Genomic DNA, 19,248 nt, shown 5'->3' with positions numbered 1-19,248 from the left:
AATTACCCAGGGGCACGCTGCCCCAGTCTTTGTCAGAAAGCCGGTTTACCTGTCAGATCTGCTTTCCTCCCAGAGAAAACCACACTGTTCTGTGGCATCGGACTTGAGAATCTATCGTCCTGGCAGCCTAGGTAAGGGCAAACTTTTCCGGGGAAGGGGAAATGGAATGTGCACACGGATTGCACTCCTGGAGTGGGAGGTTTGTGGCCGTGCTGCTGGAAGCTCAAGACCCCTCTTTCTCCTGGGCTCACATTTCTTAAAGTAAGCATCCAAAACGAAGGCGCTACTTTCATTTCTAGGTGTGAGATCCTGTTTGTGAGTACATCGGGATCCATCACTGTCGTGTGGGTTTAATTTGTGATTTGGACCTGTGCCCTTGCCCAACACTACTTAAAGTGGGAACTATGTCTTTAAAATGATTTTTAAAAACATAGCAAAACAACACTACACGGCCCAAAACAGCCAGAGAATGACTGTCCAATGTCAGAAAAGCAATGAAGCGGTTTTCTGCACTTAATCACATTACTGATAGCCAATAGTTATCATCGGAAAAGTTGACCAAGACAGGTTAAATAATTTAATAAGGAACTGCTTGTAATTATGTTATTTACAAGGTATGACAGAGGGTGGGAGAGGAAGCTGAGCAGTAGATGGGTTTGAGTGACCCCTGGAGCTCAGAGTTTGAATTATGGAGATGGGGGGCTGAGAGGTGAGGATGGACTAGAGCAGAACAAGATGACTTTTCACCCCAACACATCTAACTTTTAAATCCAAATAAACGTCTCGTGTTACCAGACCATCACACTAGGAAGGAGGGGGGGGAAATGAACCAATCAAGCCCTACTCAGTGAGGTTTGGGAAGAAGTTGGTTGCCTTTGTCAGAGTGGGAAAAAAAAAAATCAATGCAGTAGTTCCACACAGGAAAAAAAAAACATTAAAAAAAATAAACAAGTGAGGGGAATCTTGAAATTTTTCTGTCAAATATTAATTACCACAATTAATTAAGACAGAATTTGATTCCAATCACAAGTCATTTAATAAAGCATATAGGTCCTGTTCTAATGACAGTATAAACTATTGCACCAATCGCTCCATTTATTCCAATAAATATGGAATTCTCATTAGCATGTCAAGAAGCTAAATGAAAAACAAATATAGGAGATCCATTTGTCAGTCTCCTCTCTCTCTCCCTCTCCCCCCACCCACCCTAGGACAACCCCAGCTCAGCAGCAAAAACAAAAAAAAAAAAAAGAACAAACAAAACGAGTACAGAGGCATAAACTTTCTCACCTGCTTGGTCATTGAATCTATGAGGCGCACATACAGATCCTGCTCTGTTCTGACGCCTGCAAAACACAGAGACAAATTCTCAGCCGGGATTCCGTGCTGCGCCTCGGGAAGGCTGCCGGGCCTGGGGAAGAGGGAGCTGCAGCCGCCGCGGCACCGAGACGCTTAGGCAATCCCTCGGAGAGGGGGAGAACCGGGCCCTTCTCGCTTCGTTTTCCTTTTTTTTTTTTTTCTTTCTTTCTTAATTAAGAGGCTCGAAGCTGTTGAGCTGCAAGAAATGCGCCCAGCACAGAACAGGCCTGCTTGGGGCTGAGGGCCCCTGTGGTCACTTATTTCTTGAAAAGAGAAAGCACCCAATGGAAACAGAGTCCAAACCCCCCCCTTCCATCGCCTCGGGAGGATCTGTCTCCTCCAACCCGGCACGAGAAGTCAGTCGTGCTCGGCCCGTGCAGCCACCCCATCCCCATAATGAACATTAATTTGCAAAATAGGAAAAAGTCACTTTTCAGTGATATTCCGCAGGCGCCCGCATCGATCCTCGTTTTACCTTCTACGTGAAGGCCCACCGGTTAATCACGGGGAGTGCCATCGACTTATCGATCGCTCGTGTTTTGCTTTCCTTCCGTGCCACGCGAAGCGTCGTGTTTACATCCGTGCCATCTGAGCCTCGCCGCCCCGCGCCCGCCACCGCGGCGGCCCGGGCACTCACCGTTACTGTACAGCAGCTGCAGCTTGTAGTGGATGCCGTTGTTGGTTTTCTCGTTGTTTGGCTCCTGAAAGCAACGGTACACAATTGCAATTTAGGGCGGCGGTGTGGGCCAGGCCCCCGCGCTCGGTCCCCGCTGCCGCGCAGGGCGAGCGGCCGCCGGGCCCCGGGTCTCCCCGCGGAGATCGGCCGGGCCGCTCTCCCCGGCGAGCGCGCGCGCGGGGCGCCCAGAAGTTGGCGGGCGGCGGCGGCCGCACGTGGCGGCGGGGCCCGGGGAGGGCGAGCGGCCCCGCGGGCCGGCCGGCCGCGCTCCCCGGCGCGCGGAGGCGGAGCGGCGGCGGCGGCGCAGGCCGGGGTCGCGGGCGCACTTACTTTCTCTTTCTCCACAAAGTCCACAAACGCGGTCCGCTCGATCTCCACCGGCTGCCCCTGCCTGTCGTACAGCGCCAGCACGAAGTGGAAGAAATTGGATTTCCGGAGGTTGGAGGGCGGCTGCTTCTCGAAGTGCGCCCGCGCCAGCCCCACGCCGCTGCGGGAGGAAAGAGACAGCGGCCGGGTGAGCGGCGCGGCGGCGGCGGGCGGCAGCGGCGGCGGCGGCGGGGGCCGGGCCGGGCCGGGCCCGGGGCGCGCGGGCGCGGCCGGTACGTACCTCTGGGCGGCCGTGTTGGCGTCCACCACGCCCGCCGTGTGCATCCACGAGCGCACCGGGTTCATGCCGCTGCCCAGCGGCTCCTCCTTCATGGTCGTCCCCCCGCGCGGAATGTTCTCCTGAATCCCAAACATGAACCCTGCTGGCGGCGGCCGCGGCTCCCGGCCGGATGCGCGTCCGCGGTCGGTCGGCGGCGCTCGGGGCTCGGCGGCCGGCGGCTGCCCTGGCCGCGCTCGCCCGGCTCGGCGCCTGCGGTCCGGCCCGCCGCCGGCTTCAGCCCGTCCCGGGCAGGCGCCACATGCACCGGCGGCCGCGCTCGACCGGGCGGCTGGGGGCGCGGCGGCGGCGGCGGCTCCACCGGCGGCGGGCGGCTTCGGAGGAGCGGGACGCGGCGGCCGGGCGGAGGCGGAGCGGGACGCGGCGGCCGGCGGAGGCGGAGCGGGACGCGGCGGCCGGCGGTTGTTGTTGTTGTTGTTTGCAGGCGGCTCAACGTGGTGTCATCCTAGCCGGGCGGCGTCCGCGGCTGCAGGACACGGCGGGGTCGCCCGCTTCTGGCGCGGCCCGCCTGCTCCAAAGACAAATAAACGGGCAGTGAGTGCCGAGGCGCAGTCCCGGGCGCAGGCGGGGCGCGGCGGGGCCTGGAGCGGCGCGCGCAGCGGACGGAGGCGCACAAAACTCAGCCCTCTCTCCCCGAGGAATGGACCCTTTCCCGGGAGCCAAAACTCGAAGCCCCCGGGAGCGGCGCTGTCAGAGGGTGACGTCGGGGGGCGGCGCCTGTGCCATATATGGGAGCGGCCGCCCCTCGCCGCGCCCCTCGCCGCCGCCGCCGCCGCCGCCGCCGCGCTCGCCGACTGACTGCCTGACGGCGCCGCGAGCCAGCCCGAGCCCCGCGAGCCCCGCCGCCCGCGGCCACGCCACGCTCCGCGGCTCCCGGAGCCCAGCTGCAGCCCGGCGTCGGCGCGCGCCCCAGTAACGCGGGAAGCGGCGGTGCAGCCGGCGCGCCGCTGCCACTGGGCCCCCTAACACCGCCCCGCACACAAACGTGTCCCACAGCCGCCACCCCGCCGCCGCCGCGGGGGGCCCCCGAGTTGCCCGAGTGCGTGCCATAAATGCAAGGGGCCGGGCCCGTGCCCGGCGTCCCGGAGGGAACGGAGGGCCGAGGCGCGGAGACCGTGGGGGGGACCCCCAGGAAGGGGCGGACGGCGGGGACGCGGCCCGGCCCCCCCTCCCCTCCGCCGCCCTCCCCGCCCCTCCCCTCCCCAGCCAAAGCCCAGCGCTGCACAGCCTGACTTCCGAGCCAACCTAAAGCTGCTTCGGGCCGACCGGCCCCCACCTCGGCCCCGCCGGAGCCCGGGCGACGATCGCCCGGCCCGGGATCCACGTCGGAGGCCGCTTCCTCCGTCCCTCGCTCCCTCTCCCTCCCGGTGGCCGCCAGAGTCCCGGGTTCTCCGCCTGTCCGGGCGGCGGTGACTAAGGAGGCTCTGGCCTCCGCGCCGACGGGAGGCGAGCCCGGCCTCCCCAGTGACCTGACTCTGGCGTCCACCTTCGCGCCCCGCGCCCAAGGCCGGGCCTTCCCGGCGGCCCGCACTGTAAAAGCGGAGCGGGCGGGGCCGGCGGGGCCGGGGGGGGGGGGGGCGGAGGAGGGTGGGGGGGGAGCCGGCGGGGCCCGGGGAGGCGGGGGGGAGCCGGCGGCGCGCGCCTTCCCGACCCGGCTTCAAGGGATCGGAGGGCGGCGGGGCGCGGCGGCCCGGCTCCCGCAGCCGGCCGGGGCTCGCCGGGCGCGCGGCCCGGCCCACGGACGTCTGCTCGGCGCGAGGCGGAGACCCGGGGGACGACTTGGAGGTGTCCCACACACTGTCCTGCCGGGAGAAATCAGGCCCTTACGATTAAAGGGGGGAAAACAGACTTCGGGGCGCAGCTGTCGCGGGGGAAGCTCCTTCCCGCCGGGCCTGCGGCGGCGCTGCCTTCTTCCCGCGATCCGGCGGCGCGTGTACGTTAATATTTTAATTAATCGGGAAAATCGAAGTCCGGTTTCCGTTGTCTGGGGACACTCCCCACGCCCCTTGGAAGGGGTTAGAGGAAAGATGTGCTGGAAAGCAATCTATTTGGCTGGTGTTGGGGTTAATGACTATTGCCAAAGATAAGTGAATTATCAAAGCTGTTGCGCCAGTCCTATCTCAAAATCCATTACGGGGCCGGCCATCTAATTAAATACGTAAGTATAATAAAATCATATTTTATGACTATTTGAGGGTAATGAGATTAGTCTTTAGAAGCGATCGCCACATATTAAAGATGCCACTGTCTATAGAATGTTAATAACCTTAAATCAAAGTGTATGGAAACTATTCACGATAAATTAAAAGAAAATTTCTGTATTCCTAATAAGCCTCGCACTCTCCACTCACACGGCAGACCGGGGCGCGGGAGCGGACACCTTTTCTGAGGAGGGACAGGGACGAGGGGAAGTTGCCCACGGGTGGAGGGTGGGGAGGAGAAATGCTTTGTCTCCACGCGCCCGCTCGGGAAGCCGGCGCCCCAAGGGCTGGTGGAGGGGGCCTGCGCCTCCGCGGCCAGAACAGGCAAAGTATCTTTTAGGCAGAGATGAAGTTGGAAATAGAAAACAATGCTCCTTTTGTGGCACACTTCCTCTCATGTCCAGCCTAGGCTGGAGGTGCCCTTTCCTTACGCTCACCAAAGTATCATGCTCAAAATCATTTACAGTATCTTTAATTCAGATTACACGCGCCAAGGCGATTTAAATCTGATTACCAAATTAGAAGGTTTAAAAACAAATCCTTCTAAATCTGATACTGTTGACTAAAGAGGGGGGAAAAAAAAGTTCTATAAGCTCATCCCATAAGGTAAGGATCCTGCCCCAGAAAGAAAAGGGGTTTTAAACCTTTTTGACAACAAATGCAGCTGCCCCACTATTTTGGACGATATTAAGCGAAAATGAATGCAAATCTGTGTTCAGCAGCCATCTGGCCCGAAATGGGGGAATCAGCTGCTCTCACAACAGGCTCGGAGGCTGAATCCATTTCAGCTCATTTTCTAGATCATCTGGTCCCGCACCCAAAGCGTGGAAAATACGGTCTTTATCATTCACCAACTTTATCTTTTTTGTCACTTACTGCAGGCTCGGGGTTGCGAGCTCAGGGCCGGGCGGGCCGGGCCGGGCCGGGTCTCCATCCCGGCCTGAAGCCCAGGCTGTGAGAGGGCAGCCACGCCACGCCACGCCACGCCCGGGTGTTCCACGGGATGCGGGGTGGGGCGGACGGGGGGAGGAGCACCCAGGCCGGAGGTGGACGCGTGTCCCCAGCCGGCCTCCCCCTGGGGAGCCCTGTCCCGGGCCCTGGCATCCCGTGGGGACCCCAGGCAGGGGTGCTGGAGGGGAACCGGCGCCTACTTCGGAAGTTGCGCGGGCGCCCCGAGCGCCCCCGGGGGCCAGCCGGGCGTCGGGGACCCCGCCGGGCGCAGCCTGACCTTTGCCGGGCGGCGGCGGCGGGGGCCGCGCCGGGCCCGGAGCCCAACGCGATTTGCACGGGTGGCCCGGCCGCCGCCGCGCCGCGGAGGGTGGGAAGTGTTCCTTTTGTGCGGATTTACGGGGAGAGGCTTCAATGAGCCCCCGCGCATTTGCATTTAAATAGCGGCATCAAGCGCCTCGCGTGCCACACACCAGTGGGCTCCCAGATGTCAAGCCGGAGTCAGTCAGATGGCCAGTGCCCAGCTGTCCTCCCCACGTCGTGCCGAAGCAGGCAGTGACCTTAAAGAGACAGCGACGGCAGCGCCCGCTCCGCCCGGGCGCCAGGGCCCCGCGCCGCGGCCTACCCGCCTGCCGAGGGAGCGCGGCTCGGTGCTCGGACACTTCCCTCCCTCCCTGCCCTCCCTCCCGCAAGGCCCGGGAAGACAGAACCGCGCTGGGGACGGCCTCAGAAACTTTAGCCCACTCGGGGCGCCAGCCCAGCGCCCTGACGCCTCCTTCACCAAAGCCCCGGGCCCCACGGCCTCCCTGCCGGCCTCCCCCAGAGAAAGAAGCTTCATCTCCGGCTCGAGGACGCCCCGGGGCCTTCTGGGGTGTGGGAGGGTAGAGGGGCTCTGCCCACGGTGGCACCGACCGGCCGCCAGGCACCAAGGCCAGCACGGCCCCTCTCCAAGTCCTTGGTGCCAGAGGTCACAGCAGAAGCGGGCGAGCTGGGCCGCAGCCCGACAGGGCTCTGGACGCCGCCTGGACGCAGAGCGCTGGACTGACACTGGGCCCCGGAGTGGGCCCCAGAAAATGGAGGAGATGCGCCTAGAATATCCGTGAATCCCCCAAGAATGCGCGGGAGCTGCCAGGCTCCAGCCACCCTGCCCAGCGCGGGCAGGGGACCGGGCCCAGCGTGTGCGCGGGCCCCGCGGGCCGGCGGGCGGGGGGGGGGGGCGGCTGGGCTCCCTCGTAGACAGCCATCTTCCCCACCTGTTAAACGAGCGAGCGCCGCGAGGCTCGGCCGTTCCCCGGGGACCTCCGCGCTCCCCCCACCCCTACACACACGGAGAAGGGCGAATGGAAGCCGGGGCGCCCCCGGAGGCCCCTGCGAACCCAGACCAACCCGGCCGCTCCACCTGCCTGCACCTGAAGGCAAAACTCCTGGGCGCCGAGCCCCTGGCACTGGGGAAGCCACCGCGCCGCTCCTCCTCCGGCCAGGAGGCCGGCAGCCCGGCGGGGTCCACGGGCAAACTGCGGAGTGGAGCCAGCCCCCTCCCCCGGTGTGTTCTCTGTTTAGCCACGGCTTCCAGGCCCGACCCCAGTACTGGAGGAAGCTCCAGCCTCGCAGTGAGAGCCGGAGGCGCCTCGGGCCCAGGCGGCCAAGTTTGGCAAACAGCGCCTCCTGGGGTGGGGAGAGAGGAGTGCCGACGCCCGGCGCGGCGCGGCGCGGGCAGGTGGCCGCCGGGCTGGCCGGACCCCGGCCCCGGGCCTCGCTCCCGGGACCCCCGCCCGCGTGCGACCGCGGGAGCCGGCGGAGGCCGCGTCCCGTACCAGGCCCGCGCCGCGAGCGCCACGCGCACGCCCAGCCGGGGAGGCGCGAGCGCTCCGAGGGCCCACGGACACACGGGGCGGCGCACGCCACCGCGAAACCGCTCCACCGTCCCTCTGGAAACCCGGACTCTTGGAATAGGGCCGAAAACCCCGCGCGCTCATCCAGCAACGTGCCAAATCAGAAAGGAACCGGTGTTGTCGCCACCTTACTTTTCCCCTGGGTTCTGGGGGTCGCTCTGGCCGACCCCCACCGCGCCCGGTCAGCCCCGGGGCCTGGCCAGCTCCAGAGCCACAGCCCAGCCCAACGCGCCTGGCAAGCTGAAAGGTCGCTTTGGGGGTTTAAAAAAAACAAAACTGCTCAGAAAGGAGCAACCGAGCTGGGAAGGACGGTGGGGCGGCGCCGAGGCTGAGCACGGGGCTGGGGTTCCGCGGCTGGGCGCTGTGCTTGGCGCGTGGGGAGGCGGTCGGGGTCGCCCAGGCTACGCCGCCTGCCCCGCCAGTTTACACAGCAAACTTTCCCCAGAGAAGTTTCTCGATCGAATGGCGCGCAAAGTGTGCCAATCGACACTTCCCCAGACCCAAACTGCACCAACACCGATCGATCAGAAAACTTCAAATATTATAATTGGCTTTAATTAAACACACTGCGTTCTAATTAACTCTGAAATTTTAGCATGCTTTGGGCCACTGGTGTCTGGTTTGATATTGTCAGTCCAGATGTCCTAATAAAATTCAATCCTCCACTCAAGACTTCAATATTCACCAAGAACAAAATGCAAATTAAATGTAAAACCTAAAGTATCGCCAAAGGTATAATCAAGAAAGGTGTCTCAAAACTTCTCACTTTTTATTACGCAGGACTTTAAAAACGCAGATGACATCCTAACAAGACCTCTCCCGCACGCCATCCATCTTAACTCTTTCCTGGACGGGGCGGGAGTGCCGCGCCATTGGCTCGCGGGGGAGGAGGGACGCGGCCCGGGCCGGGAACAGATTCTCGCCTGGAAGCCAAAAATCGGCCGAAGATCGCCAATAGAATGGCGCGGCGAAACGTCCAGAGCGGCGGAGGGCCTCGAGTTGGCGGGGGCAGGGGCCGTGGACGCTCCCGCCCTCCGCTACCTCTTCCCTGCGCCTCGCCGCGTCTCCCACACGGCCGGCGGATGGGCGCCCACGGGGCTAAGACTCACACCCGGGAGTGCGGCCAGGAAGCCCAGAAGGAAGGGAAAGCGCGCCTCCCCCCCCCACCAGTGGCAGTCGCGGGGACTCCGAGGGCTCCCCGCCCCCCCCCCCCCCCCCGCCCCGGGCGGCGCGGCGCGCGGCGGTGGGGACGGCGCCTCCGCCTCCGGGAAGCCCGGCCCAGGCCGCGCGGCGGACCGGCTCCGAGGGCTGCTAAATTCTCCGGGCAGAAGGAGCCCGGTTGAAAGGAAGCGGTTCCCACATTAACCATGTGTACGTTTTCCATACTAATGGACCCACTTAAAGCTGTTGCTAATTTAACTTTTTAAAAGGCCACACTGTGGACATTTGCATTTTCTTTAGGACATTGAAATGAAGGGAAAACTGCTGGGCGGCGGGACTGGCTCGGGGCATAGCTAGGGGCCATGCAGAAATGAAAACAGATCGGGGAGGGAAGAAAGAAAGCGCCCCGCTTCCCTTCCAGACTATTAATAAGCAATTTGTCCCGCTGAAATTTACATTGCAAAGAGGCGCGGGCGGCCGCCCGGGCGGCGGGGCGGGCGCGGCCGGCGGGCGGCGGGCGCTCGGCGGGGGCGGGGAGGGCTCCGGCCCGCGGGGCCGCCCTCCGCTTCGAAGTGGGCGTCCCCGCACGCGGGGTCCCCGGGCGGGAGGCGCGGGCGCGGGCGCGGGAGGAGGGGCCCGCGGGGCTCCCCCGAACTCCGGGCCCCGCCCGCCCCCGCCGCCCCGCTCACTAGGGCGGCGGGACGCCCGAACGCTGGCCCGCTGGGCGGCGCGGCCCGGGCTGCCGTGGACCGCCGTGCGGCCCCGCGCCCCGCGCCCCGCCGCAGCCCCTCCCGCGCGCGCCGCCCAGCCGGGCCGCGGCTCCGAGCCTAGCGTGGGGCCAGGGCGCCATCTACGGGCGCCGCGCGGCGCGGAAGCCGCTCGGCCTCCCGCCGCCGCCGCCGCCCGCCCGGCCCGCACCGCGGCCCGCCGCTCACCGCGGATCCCCGCGCGCCCGCGCCCTCCCGCCGGGAGACCTGGCGGCGAGCGGCGCCAACTTTCAGACGCCGAGAAAACTTGGCCAGGGCGGCGGCGCTCCCGACCGCGGTGTGCAGGCACCGGACCGCGCGGCTCGAGCGGAAAGACAACGCCATTGATTTGTTAGTCTAACGCGGCGGCTCGAGACTCGATGTCCCCGAAGGCCCGGCGAGCTTTTCCCCTTTATTTATTTTTATTAAAACATCAATCTGCGCCGGAGCCGGGTGAACTCGGTTTCACCTGGAGAACATAAAATTCCCCATACCGAGGAATAAGCACCTTTCATAAATCAGCGGAATTCCTGACACATCGATCAATTTTGGCTGTTAATCCGAAAGCAGGAGTTTTAATTGCTTCCTGCGCTCGCGGCCTCCCCTCCTCGGGGCCTGGGCGGGGAGAGGGCGCGGGTCCCCCCGGAGCGCCCGGCCCCCCTCGGGAAGGCTGCGGGGACACCGCCGACCCGCCTCGCTCCTCCCCAGGGCCCTTTCCCGGTCTCCACGGCGGAGGTGGGCGGAGAGGCCGGGCCCCGCGCATCGGCCCCGCGGCCCACGCCCACCCGCCCTCCCGCGCGCCGGGCGCCAAGTTCAACTTTGCCGGCGGGGTGGGACCCGGAGCCCCCGACGGGGCCGCGCGCCGCCGCCGCGCGCGCCCTACCTGTGCTGCTCCCTCGACGGGCGGCCCAGGCTGCGAGGAGTCGGTGGCGCCGGCGGCGACCCGGAGGTGTGCGGCCCCGCTCCTTCCCACGTTCCCACCTCCCGCCCTCCCGGGAGAGCCCACGGGCCGCGCCGCGAGCGCTCCAGTGCGCACGCGCCGCGGTGCCTTCCACCGCGGGCGGCGGCGGCGGCGGCGCGGCGGCGGGCGGGGGCCGAGCCGGGCTGGGGAGGTGCCCGCAGGCGGCCCCGAGGCCTGCCCGCCGCTGCCGCCCCGGCCGGCCACCCGGGGGCCGGCGCCCAGCCAGCCCCCCTTCCTCCCGCGCCCTCGGCCTGCCACCCACCTGAGTGTCCGAGGGGCGGGCGGACAGCAGACCCCGGTTCAGAAAGCTCCCCACCCCTTGGAGCTGGGCTGCGTGTGCACGCCTGAGGGCCTGAGGGCGAGAGGCCCGTGGGTCATGCGAGTGAGAACCGCTCCCCGGACACCACTCCTGATTTAATGAGGCGCACTCTGCAGGGCCCCTGGCAGTGAGAAGGAAATGGAGAGAGGCCAGAGGTCGCCCACCAAGCGTCAGGATTTTTCCCAGGCCACTGTGGAAGAACGTACCTGGCCTGCTTCAAGGGAGCGCTGAGGCCAGGGCAGGCCCAGCCGCCCTCTGGGGCTCAGGCTACTGACCACCCCCAGCCCGTCCTCGGTGTCCTCCGCAAAGGGGGCAGGAAAAAAACCTGCTCCAAACGCCTTTAGGGACCTGGAGTCAAGCTGGACGAGGAGGGTGGCGTCCCTGGCCTGCTGGCCCACGCTTAGACTGGAAGAGCTGAAAGCCGGCTGTGGGCCTACCTACCCCACAGCCCTGCCTGTGCCTTTGTTCTGGAGAGAAGCTGGCCTTTCTCCTCCAGAGTCTCCCCCAGGTTCCTTCCACACCTAAGGACAATGCAGACCCCGGAATGAATCGCCTTCTTAGAGCAAGGCTGCCTCAGAACAGAGCACGGTGGTGGGGGTGGGAATGGTCTGCACCGGCTGTGCGGGACGCTGGGGCGGCTGGTCCCTCTATTGCTTTTCCTTGCCTGCTCCTGCTCCTGCTCCTAGCTCAGTTCTGTTCTATTTCAACCTTTTATAGTGAAAGTGAAATGTGCTGAATCATGAAATCTTACTGAAAGGGAAAAGTTATTTTTGGCCATTTATTTAGTAAAAAGCACTCTGGAGAATGCAACCCAGAAATGTACTTTATTATGATAGCTTAATGTAAGAGGAGAACTAAATAACGAATATTTCCCCTTTGTCATCTTCACTTGGGGATCATTTTTAATGTGAGCCAGCATGAAACCGTTTAGGTAATATACAATATTTTAAGACATAAAATTACCCATGTTTTTAATAGCAGCTAACATGGATTGACTGTTATGTGCCAGGCACTGAGGACGGGCACAAGCCTGGTGAAGGGACATGCAGAACTAAGGAGAACAATTGGGCGTGTAGATAATAATGTCTGACTTCCGGGGCCCAGAGAGGAGTGGCCTTGATCACATGGGGACACTGCAGGACAACCCCACACACGAGTAATTTATCTAGGCGTGCAATGGTTGCCAATGCAGCCAACCTTTCTTCCACTAGTATTCAGGCATGGTGAATTGGGACCTATTAGCTGCAGCAGTTGTGAGCAAGGCCCTGCCCTGGTGGAGCTTGTAATTTAGTGGGAGGGCAGTCCTGTGAGACACACGGAAAGGAAGTGCATGTGTGGCAAACCTTTGCACTGAGAAGGGTTTAGAGAGATCTGGCAGGTCAAGCCTAATCCTCTGAGGAACATGAAAATCAATGTCCCTTTCTTCTGTCACTGTCCACACGTGCATGTGTCGTGGCCAGTCACTGTGCCTAGAATAATGCCCTAAGACATCAATCTGCTATTTCCTTTCATCGCTTCATCCATAAGAAGCCTCGCGTAGTGGCTAGAAGCAGGAGACAGGTCACAACTCCTTGCCCACCGGTCACGCAGCCCAAGGGGAGTGGAGGCGAGACACGACCAACTCTCCACCCGTCCCAGCCTCATCCTGGCTTCTTGAGAGGACACGTGCTTTGGGAAGTCCTTTGTGTCAATTGCCACCTTTCTGTGGCGCTTGGTCCCTGGAGCCAGCACCTGCCTCTTCCCTTTGCCTTCTTCAGATCTAAGCACAGAGCCAGGCACACCACAGTGCTGAACAAATTGCCTGCTGTGTTACAATATAAAATCCGTTTTCAGGAAATATTATAAAACCAAGCACCGGTGGCGTATGCCTATCATCTTTTCATAAGTGTAATTGTAGTGTTATCACTGAGGTGTTGTACAGAGGTTGCCACTTCACAATTCAGATAATGCATATCTTTCTCTTTGGGTCAATGTCACCCCTTCCTTCGCTTCCTTTGCTTTTCCCCCAGATCCCCTCACTCTTGTCCCATGCCCACAAGCTGCATAGTTCATTTACACATAGTGCATGCTGAACACCACGATTTCATTTGTTCAACCTTCTCCCTTTCCCCTCTGGGTCCCCCTTTATGCTCCCAAAGAAGCAAATACAGGGAGGCAGGAGTCTGGCCTAGTGGTAGAGTGCTTGCCTAGCATGCAGGAAGACCCAGGTTCGATTCCTTGGTACCACATACATAGAAAAAGCCAGAAGTGATGCCGGAAGTGGTGCTGGGGCTCAAGTGGTAGAGCACTAGCCTTGAGAAAGTCCAAGGACAGTGCTCAGGCCCTGAGTTCAAGCACCAAGATTGAAGGGGAAAAAAAAGAAGCAAAGAGAGAAAGAAGCACACACACACACACACATACACACACACACACACACACACACGTCCACATACCTCCACACATACAAATACATACATATACCCCCCTACACACCCCACACATCCCCACACATCCCCCCAACACATACCCCCCACACATATATCCACACACACACAACCCTCCCACATACACACACATATACCCCTCCACACACACACACATCCCCCATATCCACCCACACACACACACACCCCACACACATACCCACACACAGACAACCCCCCACATACACACACATATACCCCCCACACCCCACACATCCCCCACATCCACCCACACACATACCCCACACACATACACACCCCACACACATGCACAAACCACACACACACACACACACACACACACAAACATCATAAACACCCCATGTTTCTGTGTCCTGGAGCTTGTTTTGGTAAATAGCATTTTTTACACTTTTGGGTCCCCACCCTTCTGGCATCTCCTTGGCCAGCTGTTCACACATGGACGCTGGAGTCATGATTCAGTGTCATGTCTAGGTGTATTTCACAGCTAGCTTCCACACGTGAGACTATACGTACTGGTTGTGTCTTGGAGCTTGGTTGGCCTTAGCATAATTTGTTCTAGGTCCATCCATTTCCCTGAAAATGACCTTCTTTCATCCTTTCCCTGGCATGTCTGTGCCCTCATCTGGGGAGGTGGACATCCGGCCAGTCACAGGTTGAGAAGAGTCCATGAGACTCCACCTCCACGTAAGAAGCAGGGCACATCTACAACTTGGATGTCAAATTGTAGCAAGAAGTGAAAACAGGAGGAGGAGGATCCAGGGTCCCCACACAGCAAGTGAAACCCTATATTTAAACACAACCCAGTGCAAATGGAGCTGGAGGCATGGCGCAACAGTAAAGCACCTGCCTAGCAAGCACAAGGCCCTGAGTTCAAACCTCCGTTCAAACCACCAAGAAAGGTATTATGGAAATTTCAAGTGATGGGACCGGGTCGGCCTCCCCCTCCCCCTCCACCAGCCTCGTCATGCTCCACATCTCACCTCCCTGCCTTCACTTCATCCCCTTTGGTTTCTTCACTCTTTCTCTATGCGCTAGATGTCACTCATGTGTGCGGAATGAAGCAATCCGCGTCTGGCTCCCCGTCCACCTCATTCGTCCCACACTGATGGTGGAGGGGCCAGCTAGAGGACACTCCCGGTGGAGTGGAAGAGCCTCACTGGGCCCTGGGTCCAGGAAAGCACCTGCCCGCTCAGCCCCTGCAGTTGGTCATGTCCTTTCCAAACCCTCAGGGCCGCCAGTCCCTCTGATCACGCGCCACACCCCGTCCTGGGGAGCAGGCTCAGGCAAGTTTCCCACCACAGTGTGGGAAGCATGTGTCTTCTGTACAGCGTCCCAGAATTCGACTCAGAATCAAGGACCCGACTAAATGAGGGAAGCAGAGGCCTCCATCGTGCTTCCCAAACCCGGACTTCCCACGAGCTACCACCAAGGCCTCAGCAGTGCTGGAGGTGGAATTCTGGGAGCAGCGCCTGCTGGAAGACTGTTGCCCATGGAGAGAAATCTGAAGCAAGCCTTCCCTGGAAGGAGAAAGAACAGCAGATCACTACGGCAGGGTGCTAAGGATTCTCTGGAAGTCACTCAGAGTTCCCACTCACAGCTGGGAGGGATCCCCGACTTGAGGACCCAAACACAGTGGAAATGTCCCAGGGGACCTCTGAGGCTGGCCTCACCGGCCTTGACTCATACTGCCCAGACACGGGGCACAAGCTCCGGCCTCCACCAGCTTGTCTGCATAGCAACTCCATGGCAGCCCTGCGTCCCCTCTGGGAGCTGCTGGGTCACAGCACCACTCACAGGCCCTTCTGGCTCTGGTCTACCCTGTAGACTCAGGCAGTGGCCATACCACGCAGGTCCGTGGTACTCGGGGGGGAGGGGGGGACAGAGGCTGCCAAGACATTCTTGTGGGAGAGAAGGACCTGGCTGTGAGGGGCAAAATACCTGGGTGATTGCCACTCACCGCCTTGCATGGGGCATCAGTTGAATTCATACAATAAGCATGATTTTCTTCACAATCAAGGAAAACAAAATGAAGCCAGTTCCTTCCAATTAAAAATAAGTAAAAAGAAAGGGAGGATGGAGGAAAGGGTGCAAAAGAAAGAAGGAAAATGAAGGGGGAAGAAAGGAAAGGAGAAAGGAAGGAGAGAGGAAGAGAAGGCAGAGAGGGAGAATGAGAAGAAGGGGAGGAAGGAAGGAAGAAGGGAAGGGAAGAGAGAAAGAAAGGAGGAGGAAAGAAAAAGGAAGAGAGGAAGCCAGAACAAGGCATGTGTAGACAGCACCTGGTTTTGCCCCTAGGTTATGAAGATTAGTTGTTTATGGCAATGCAATGTTCATGAGGACCAGCCTGAAATGGGCTAGAGAGCGAAGCACTCCCAGGCCTGGAAATTCTGCTCCGAGAACCTCAGAGCACTGACTGCCTTTGCACGGGAAAAGCCCTCCATGTGACTTGAAAATGTCCTTGTCCATCTTCCGAGCAAAGGCGCTGGCCCTCTGGACCCCTGCAGGGGTGCTGTTTCTCTGGTCCATGAAGGGGACCCTGCCCCCCCTCCCCGGGAACACACAGCTTGTCTTACACAGTGGAAAAGTGCTTGATGTTGAGTCTATGTAGTACCTGCGTGTAGTTAATGACTTGGGGACTACAGGAAAGACAGACACCAAGCCACTGCTTTTCCTGGGTTTTCTTTTTGCCTCAAACAACCCAGAAACATAGATGAAGTCAGCAGCCCATAAGTGCCAATGGTGTGAATGGAAAAACAAACCCAGACCAAAATCTCTGCTCTTTCTAGCCAAAGGACAGGGACAGGAGCAGCTTAGTAAGGCAGAAAACATTAGGATCATAGCTACTGTGTTCTAGCCAAATGCTACTGTGGCTTCAGCCCACCCACAGCAGCCAGGACCAAATGGGGTGCCCAGACTTCCACCCTCAGGAGGCCATAAGGAGGCAGGGGCCTGGTGGAGAGACTTTTGCCGCCACTACAGAAATGAGGGCTCATTCATCCCCTGGGGCCAGGCCGTTCTTCCACCCTCCTAGTCAGGGAGATGTTAGCAGGACCTGGTGAGCAGCCAAACCTCCTAACCTACGTGGCAGCAGTGCCACTCTCCCTGCCAGTGGCAAGGCAAATTCTCTCCTTCTTCACCAGAGGAGACCAACTGAACAGAGATTGGAATCAGATGCAGGGCCCCATAGTAACAGCAATGAAAACGTCCAGGTTTCCATCAAAAGCCATTTATCACAGCCAAAACCAGGATTTCAAACAGAAGGAAAAATCATGACCAATAGATGTTGATACAGAGATGAAGAGCATTAGAATACTGTGACAGGTAAGGAATGTGTCGGCAGACAACTGAAACAGAGGAAAAATTAGAAAAGCCCAAGAAACATGAAGGATATGCAAATGAGCAAAACAGGGAGCTTAGAAATGAAAAATAGCATAAATGAAATAAAAAATTATGGTGGATAGACGCAACAGTAGGATCGAGGAAAGACTAGGCAACGTCGAAAAATGAACAGTAGAAATTAACCTCTAACAGAGAGCAACTCGATTTTTTAAAAGGTTCTGAGCCCCAGAAGCATGCCAGATCATGACGATGAGCTAACACTGGAGTCTCTAGAGAGGAGGGTGACACGGCTGGAAAACAACTCAGAAATAATGACTGAAATTTTTCCAAACTTTCCCGAAAGTATAAGCCCACAAAATCAGGAAGCTGAGCAAAGCCCAAATGGAATACAGAAACTCACATCAAGGAATACCTCTCAAGCGATCTTGAGAAACACAATGAGGCCAGGAGTTGGGCCTAGTGGTAAAGTGCTTGCCTAGCATGCACGAAGACCTGGGTTCGATTCCTCGGTACCACATATATAGAAAAAGAGCAAGAAGTGGTGTTGTGACGGCTCAAGTGGTAGAGCTCTAGCCTTGAGAAAGTCCAACGAGAGTGCCGCTGCCATGCACAGGTGCTGGGAACACATCTGCCTCTGGCAGACTTCCTGTGGCCACATCTGAGGAAGCGCTCGTAGACAATCGCGAGCTTTTGAACCAGTACTGCTGCGCTGCAATGCAAGTGTGAAAGGGCCATGCTCTCACCGCCGGGGGCTCCAGAGACATGGCCTGGAGAACCCCCTGGGGCCTAGAGAAGCCCCCGGGGCCTGCAGAACCCCCACCCCCCTTCACTCAGCCCTTCTCTTCAGTGTGTGTCACATGCCCTCTGCCTCCCTGCCCTGCAATTGCACTCACGGCCAACTTGTGCAGTCCAGGGGCCTCTCCTGACATTTGCCCACAATCCTTGTCCACACGAGGTAACATCCTGGGATTCACTCTCTTTAGGGAACTTACTCCACCTCCTATACCTACCTCCCTGTGAGCCAGCGCCAGTGCCGGCTCACCCCATGACAGATGACTGCCTTAGCCACATGGCTGTGGCACAAGAGTGCTGTGTCCCAAGGGACTGTGCACGATTCTGGAACACAGCATCTCCTGTCCTCTACCGATGGGTCCACTGCACGGACTGTGTCTGACATACCACTGGGCGCCTGGGATGCCCAGAGCCACTTGCTCTGGGCTCTCAGATCGTGGCTCCTTGCCGAGGCAGATCTGCCTGGCTTGAAGGATTTTGGCACACATCAGTAGCAAGTTGTCACTGGCTCTGTCCAAGGTAGGAAGAGCTGACCATCTGGCCCTGAGCTTCTTGTCCTTTTGTGCTAAGCCTGTCCTTCCTTGTGGCCAGAAGCTATCTTCTCAGAGGGGAGATGAGGTCTCTCAGGTTCCTGGTCTAATCTGGGCCCGAGCTGCTAGATCCCACGGCGTGGCTTCCTGAGTCCAGCATTCTCTGTGGACAGGGGCCCCTGCCTCAGCTTTGGCAGTGAGATCCAGTCTTCCCAGGTGGTCCCAGGCCAGGACAGTGCTCCAGACGTTTACAGCAGTGTCCCAGGCTGCAGGACCCAGGTCTGCAAGTCACCCCTTCTCCATCCTCCTCGGTCCCTCATGTGCAATGACCGGCCACGTCTTGCATGGCCAGCCCTCAGCCAGTGGACAGGCCAGCACTGTTGTTGTTTTGGTGAAATAGCAAAATCAACTCCTTTCACCATTGAAAGCAGACCCTTCAGTGCTCACAGGGCCTGCAACCACATCCTACAGAGTCCAAAAGAATAGCAGCCACGCCACCTCTCCCTCGCCCTGCCCCATAAGAAGCCCTCACGCTCCATGGGCTCACCTCCTTCCAAGTATCTGTAAGTGAGCTAGCCCGGTGCTGTCCTTCTGTACCGACATCCTCCCTCCTGGCCTCCCCTGGCCTCCCTCTTCTCTCCCCACTCATGCTCCTCCTCTCTCTCCTCCAGCGTTCCTTCCCTGTCCTCCTCTCCTGTAGCAGACCTGACTCAGGCGGTGCGCCTACAGCCAGGTGTGCTACCGGAGGGCTCTGCTTTGGGAGGGTGCCAGTTGGGGAAAGCATTGTACATGGGAGGAGGCCAAGATGGGGAAGACGCAGTCGCAGTTCAGTTTGTTTTGCTCAGAACCAGTAGCTCTCCAATAACTCACAAGCACAGCCAACAGGACTTGCCCTGGTCTCAGAGGAATGGTGACTCTGCCCATCCTTTCTGTTGCCCTAGAAACCATGAGCATGTGAGCATCTCCCAGGCCTCCGGCTGGCTCCCTACCCACGGAGGTCACAGCCTGTCCTCATGACCCTGAGCAGAAATGCCTCTTTCACTGAGGCATCAGTGGGACACATTTTAGGGCTCTCCTGCTGTGACGTGGTGGTCATGGCCCTGGGCTGGGACCGAGAGGGTGCCAGGCCTGTTGCAGTAGCACCCTACCCTCTGTGGAAGAGAGGCTGGGGCAGGAAACGAAGCCGGCTGCCCACACGGCCCTGCTGGGTGCGCTGTGC

The 19,248-nt window shown here is 59.8% G+C and overlaps 1 protein-coding gene across 8 annotated transcripts in view; it reads right to left on the bottom strand.

The window, feature by feature from the left end:
- Positions 1-2,776, bottom strand: part of Ebf3 (EBF transcription factor 3) — a 121,320-nt gene extending 118,544 nt beyond the window's left edge. For all 8 annotated transcript variants that reach the window (XM_090346843.1, XM_090346845.1, XM_090346846.1 and 5 more), the window contains exons 1-4: positions 2,643-2,776; positions 2,366-2,522; positions 1,997-2,060; positions 1,291-1,346 (exon numbers count right to left, since the gene is read on the bottom strand). In XM_090346843.1, coding sequence (XP_090202969.1) covers positions 1,291-1,346; positions 1,997-2,060; positions 2,366-2,522; positions 2,643-2,776 — 411 coding nt within the window. The remainder of the gene's footprint in view (positions 1-1,290; positions 1,347-1,996; positions 2,061-2,365; positions 2,523-2,642) is intronic.
- Between the last annotated feature and the right edge of the window lie 16,472 nt (positions 2,777-19,248).

Source organism: Megascapheus bottae, chromosome 15 (assembly GCF_031878675.1).
Source record: "Megascapheus bottae isolate mThoBot1 chromosome 15, mThoBot2.hap1, whole genome shotgun sequence".
Classification (NCBI taxonomy): Eukaryota; Metazoa; Chordata; class Mammalia; order Rodentia; family Geomyidae; genus Megascapheus; species Megascapheus bottae.
This window is presented reverse-complemented; position numbering and strand designations above follow the sequence as displayed.